The sequence below is a fragment of the Cucurbita pepo genome, chromosome 18 (genome assembly GCF_057944985.1).
Source record: "Cucurbita pepo subsp. pepo isolate OVF chromosome 18, ASM5794498v1, whole genome shotgun sequence".
In the NCBI taxonomy this organism is placed as follows: Eukaryota; Viridiplantae; Streptophyta; class Magnoliopsida; order Cucurbitales; family Cucurbitaceae; genus Cucurbita; species Cucurbita pepo.
Window position 1 is genome coordinate 6,385,684 of NC_141815.1, and position 6,521 is coordinate 6,392,204.

Here is a 6,521-nt window from a genome sequence, read left to right on the forward strand (position 1 = left end):
TAAATGGTACCCCTTTTCTCGTTAGCTGTGTCAAAGGCGAGGCTATTCTAGCGAAGTCCTACACGAACCTTCAATAGTATCTCGCTAGTCCCAAAAAACTCTATACTGATGTTACCGAAGTTGGGCGTTCTAACTTCGTGACCGCTATGACCTTAGTAGGATCTACGGATACTCCGTCCTTTGTCGCCACGTATCCTAGGAAAGAGACTTATCGTAACCAAAATTCACACTTTGAGAACTTAGCATATAACTTGTTCTCTCTTAGGGTGGCTAGGACTTTTCAGAGGTGTTCCTGGTGTACCAAGTTTATTTTTGAGTACGCTAGGATGTCATCAATGAGCACGATCACAAAAGTATTTAGACAGTCCTTGAACTCTCGGTTCATTAACTCCATTAACACAGCTGGAGCATTGGTGAGGCCAAATGACACTACCACGAACTTGTAGCGATCATACCTTGTCCTAAATGCTGTCTCAGGTACGTCTTTTTCTTTACTCTTTATTTAATGGTAACCGGATCGCAGATCTATCTTAGAAAATATCGTTGCCTCTCTGAGTTGATCGAATAAGTCTTCTATTCTAGGCAGAGGGTATTTGTTCTTTATGGTTCTCTTATTTAACTCTCTGTAATCGAAGCACAAACGCATCGATCCATCTTTCTTCTAAACAAACACTAGCGCAGCCCAGGGGATTATGCTAGGTCGAATGAACCATTTATCCCGTAAGTCTTGTAATTGTGCCTTGAGTTCCTTCAACTCTGCTAGCGCCATGCGATAGGGTGCTTTAGAAATAGGCCCAGTTCCCAGCTCGAGTTTGATGACGAAGTCGACCGCTCGGGAAGGGGTATTCCAGGTAGGTCGTCCAGAAATACATCTGAGAACTCCTTTACTATTGGCAAGTTTTCAAGGGTCTTTTCTTTTCCTCTTACGTCTACAACACCTACTAATATAGTTCAACCGCCTTGTTGGACTAATCTCTTTGCTTTCATCATCGAGACTACATTTGGGGTAGTCCCAGTACTTGTGCATTTAAATTTAAAGCTAGGTCACACCGGTGGCAAGAATATCATTATATATATATATATATTTTTTGCGACAGTCTATACTAGCACGGTTTGCAGCTAGTCAATCCATGCCTAGTATTACGTCGAAGTCGGTCATCTTTACTACTATTAAGACTATGCTTAGAGTTTGGTCGGCTACTATTGCTTGGTCATTCTTTACTCTATCCTTAGTTACTATGTCTACCCTCTTAGGGTTGCTTGCCGACCATACATGCAACAAGGGTTCTAATTCAAACCCTGTCTCTGATCCCTCTCGAGGTGGGCTCTCTTCAGCCTCACCTCGCCCTCTATCTCTGATAGGAGGTCGTCCCCTTCCTCGTCTTACTCTTTCGCATGGTCTAAGCAGCATGGTTCTAGAAACCAAGATAGCATCTCTTAAGTCTAAGGCTCATTACCTATGAAATTATACTATGCATCACATCTACAAAGTTCACATCATATTGCAAACAAAATCACTCAGCATGCAACACATCACATCATGCTCTTAAATAAATACGTGAAATATCACAACAATTTTAGTAACATTAACATAAAAATGCATGTGAGTTTGAATACGTTTCTCTTTTCTTATCTTGTGCAAGGCGTACCTGACGGTGACGGGGCATCGACGTTGGGACCATGGAACGTGCCAAGCCTACATTGTAGGCTAGTCTACAGAATCTAAAACCTAGAGCCCTGATACCAACTATAATGACCCTAAATTTCCACATACTCAGAGTCGCTACTAACGTCTCATGCTCATCTATAATGCGGAAATATAACTCTTACATGAACATAATTGATAACGTAAACTTCAAAAAAACGTTTAAAACAACTTCTTCTCTCGAAAACACAGTCATGGTCTTACGTGTTTAAATATGAAATACTGCAATTTAGAGAAAACAAAAACAAATACAAAATAATTTAAAACAATGAAATGCAAAACAATCTATTCTAACTTAAGACTAGAAATTTAAATATGAGTCTACCCTATGCACGTGCCACAGTCTCTGCTCGCGATGCCGCCGTCCTCCATACAAGTGCGCCTTGCCTTTACCTGAAAAATGATGTGGCACACGGCCTGAGTATTTCAAAGAATACTCAGTAAGTGGCCCCACTATAGGGGGCCATGCAAATGCAAACACATGCAATCATGATTTAGGGACCTATCTCTAATCATCTTAGGGGTGGCCTCCAGTCTCGGACAAATTGGATGTGTAGTACTTCCCTACACACGACTCACACATGCGAGTGTGAATCTCCAGGGCACTCGCACACCCCCTGGACCCTCTGGTCAAGCTAATCTGTAGCTACGTCCGGAGGTCAGCGGAACCCCATAGTGTCATGCGCCTCATGAACACCCTCATTTGTGTGCGTTCGCACCTGTGCGCATTCGTGCTCATCATACGGTGCGCGTCCGCACTCATCATCTCTAGGGGAAGTAGCCCTATGCTTATGAACATACAATATGCATGAGGTCCCTCTAAATTCATCATAATGTCTCTTCTGACACAACCCTCTAGTCTCATCTCTTTGTTACTCTAGGTAACAGATACTCGTGGATATTTATATTAATATCATTTTCACGCTCTTAGGGTTGTGTCCTATGTCGATCTAACAACATGATGCAATATGGCACTCATCATCATATAGCATGCTCAATATGGAAAACATCATCATATTAAGGTAAACGTCACGCAATCATCATACTCATCATATTGCCACAAAGTACATCAAACATATCAAGTACGACATTCATCAAAATATATATATACTGAGCACCTCATCAAGTATCGTAACTCACACATCATCATAACTCATACATCATCATAACTCACATATCGCATCGTACGACATAGTTCATACATCATCGTAACTCATACAATTTTTAGTCTATCCTATAGTAAGACCACTTACCTGGTTGGCCTTAGCCGAAGTATTCCCTAATTTAATTAACGTAAGCTCCCATTCCTCGTGAGCTGCTCCAAAGGTTGCTAGAGTTCGCTTCATATCGAACCGTTCGTCACCTTTCGTTAGCATTTCACATTTTAATTAATAATCCAACTAACAATGTGAAATACAGCTCTAAAACAGTCTCAGTAAAAATCGAATTCCACGTTTTCATTGTTTCTAAATTTTGGTTGGGTAGTAAAACTTAAATTGAAAATATGTCAATATTATTTCATGGTGCTTCAATCAATTCTGTTTTCTCCTCCCTCTTATGACTATCCATTAACATAAGCCATTTTCAATCTTTTTTCTTTTTTTTTATTCTCTTTCCTAAAAACTACTCTCTATTTTCTATTCTATTTTCTTCTATCTTTCTTCTCTTTCCTAAAAACTAAACTGGAGCTATTTTCAATCTTTTGTCCTCTCTTCCAACTCACTGTCAAATTCTAGAAGTCATTTTCAATCTATTTTAATTTTTCTCAGTAAAATTGTTTATGCATCCATCAATTATGATTTTTTTCTCCCTCCTAAAAATGATGATTCTATTGAGATGCAATTCACAGAGAAAAGGAGATCTAACTTACCCATTACTTTTCCATCTCTTTCCATTCCTATTAAATCTGCTTCAAGTGAAGGCCATCTCCAATTCTTCTCTCCTAAAATCTGTGATTTTTCCTCTGTTTCTTTCTCTGATTTTTCCCTTCTCAAAATCTGCCATTTTTTTGTTTTGGTTTTTTTTTTTTTTTTTTTTTTTTTTTTTTTTTTTTTTTTAAGATCATTCTGCAGTTGCAGGAGGTGTCGGGGAGATATTTGGGGAAGGTGGGGAGAGAGAGAGTGATCATTTACTTTTTTTTATTCTTTTTTTTTTTTTTTTTTTTTTTTTTTTTTTTTTTTTTTTTTTTTTTTTTTTTTTTTTTTTTTTTTCGGGTCGTTACATGAGTTTGTCCAACAAAAAACAATGTCATAAATTTTCTAACCAAGTTAAAACCACTCACAATTCTCCTAAATAAATCAATAAACTTGCTCCCACAATTTGGGTGAAGAAGAAAGGATCTGTCGGATTCGAATCTAAGTTGAGTACGGACTTCGGGGTCTGTTGACCTCCAAATGTTGCTATAGACAAGTAGCTCGACTATGATGGGTCTGGAGGTGCAAATAACATAGAGATCCATGCTTGCACGTGTGGGTAGTATATAGTGAAGTACTACACAATAGGTCTCTAGATCATGAGTTGCATGTGTTTGCATTTCCTGACTCCAATAACGGGGTCAGTTACAAATACTCAAGTCATGTGTTACTTCTATTTTAGGTAAATGCAAGACACTTATGTACGACTGACGATGACATCGCAATTAGAGACCATGACATGTTCATATAGAATAGTAGTATTTTAATTTCTTAGACTTGGGTTAGAATAGAGAGTAAGGTTGGTCGAGTGGGTCCAACAAAAAACAATGTCAATCTGCAAATCGAACCGAACCTAGATTGGTTGGGTTGGTTAGTGATGATCGAGTCATACGAGTGCTTGTAACCCATCTTTATTCTGATTTCATCTCTGAATTTCATATCTTAGAGATGGATGATTATTCAAAAACCATGCATTTATAACCATGTTCTTAATCTCTAAATTGTTGTTGGAGAGCACGAATGACACTCTCATCAACTTGGAAGGCCTTAGTGAGAACAGCGTTGGAGATGGGAGGAACAGACCCAAAAACAGCATTAGCAATGGTAATAACACCAGGGTTTTGGCTGCTAAGGCCAGCGAAAGCAAGAGCAGGGCCATGTCCAACATTAAGCTGAAAGTGAATGAGGCCAATGGGGAACACAAACACGTCTCCTTTGTTCAAGACTTTGGTGAAGAGCTTGTTGGGGTTGGAGGTGACAAAGCCAACGAGGAGAGTGCCTTCCAAAACCACGAGAATTTCAGTGGCTCGTGGGTGGATGTGCGGTGGGTTTAGCCCATTTGGTGCGTAGTCAAGTCGAGCCAAGGAGATGCCAAGGGTGTTGAGTCCACCAAGTCTCTCCACGTTTACTAATGTCACGTTTGAGCCTTGTTTGTTGGCTGTGGTTCCACCTATGTTGAGTCCTTGGAACATGAAGTCTTCAGCTTTCACAAGGTTTGGATCCTTGCACAATTTTCCATTCACAAATACTACATTCCAACAAAAAAATAAAATCCGTTATTCAATATAGTCGAGGTGCGTCTGGTCGGACTGACCCTTTGGGTGTCTCCGTGATTCAAACAAAGAAAAGACAAACCTTCCTTCAACAACAAACCTTCAGTGATCGACCCTTTGGGTGTGGAAACCTCTCCTTAGTAGACACTGTTAGATGAACACAACTCTCGATAATAGTATGATAAGGCCTCATACCAATGGAGAGAATATTCTATCATTCCTTAAATAAGCGTATTGACACGACTAAGTTTAGGGCATGACTCTGATACCATGTTAGACAAACACGATGTCTATTGACACAACTAAGTTTAGGGCATGACTTTGATACCATGTTAGACGAACACGACTCTCCACAATGATATGATATTGTCTACTTTGAGCATAAGCTCTCGTGGTTTTGCTTTGGGCTTCCCCAAAAGACTTTATACCAATGGAGAGAATATTCTTTGTTTATAAACCCATGATCATTCTCTAAATTAGCCCATGTAGGACTTCCATCATCCAACGGACACATTTGAACTTGACGGCGATATGTAACGGGCCGATGTGGACAATATTTACTAGCTGTGGATATTTTAAAACTTTTTTTAAAAGAATTTACAAATTTTAGGGATATTTTTATTAATTTAGCTTACCATTTTCAATTTTTGGTTGGAACTTGAATTGTGTTACATACCATTAACTCGTGATAATTGTATTATTATAAAATTTTAAAAAAAATTTGAAAACCCGTTCTCAAATACATTTCGGTTTCGGTTTCGTTTTACAAGAAACAAGAAGCATAAATCATAATCAAACGTATGAGCGACAAACCCGAAACAAAATCGTCATCAAACAGACATCCGTCTATAAAAGAGAATTAAAGTACCAGCAAATTTGGGGTCTTTCACTGCAACACAGAAGTCTTGAAGAGGGCTTGGATCATAAGCAAAGACAAGCATTGTTGCTTGCAAAACCAGAAGTAAAGCAGCTGAAAAGAGACCAAAACTTGTCATGTTTCAATTTGATGAGAGAATTTGTAATGGAAAGAGTTTAATTTATAGGAAGTAAATCAAAAGCTAAGAACACTAATTCAATTCAATTCAATAATGTTTTCCAACCCTGAAACCTTTCTTCACCTACTTCATTTAATTGAAAAATTAGTACTAATTAATTTCTACCTAATACCCATTTAAAATCTTCGTATGAACCAACGCAACGCTATTGCTATCCATCTACTATGTCGAATCATAAATATGATTATCCCTAAATTAGGGATCATATGCTGATCAAGCATATGTTTTTGACGATCGATACAAGAGGAGGTTGCTAATGACGAAATATACGAAAAAGGGCCTTGAGGTATCTCGG

General features: G+C 38.6%; 1 protein-coding gene across 1 annotated transcript; it reads right to left on the reverse strand.

Annotated features, from left to right (window-relative positions):
• Window positions 1-4,513: 4,513 nt before the first annotated feature.
• On the reverse strand, window positions 4,514-6,195 carry LOC111779904 (germin-like protein subfamily 1 member 17). The gene is made up of 2 exons (XM_023660100.2): window positions 6,040-6,195; window positions 4,514-5,146 (listed from the first exon to the last, which is right to left on the reverse strand). The coding sequence occupies exons 1-2, from the start codon at window positions 6,164-6,166 to the stop codon at window positions 4,608-4,610; spliced, it is 666 nt and encodes a 221-aa protein (XP_023515868.1). The 5' UTR covers window positions 6,167-6,195; the 3' UTR covers window positions 4,514-4,607.
• Between the last annotated feature and the right edge of the window lie 326 nt (window positions 6,196-6,521).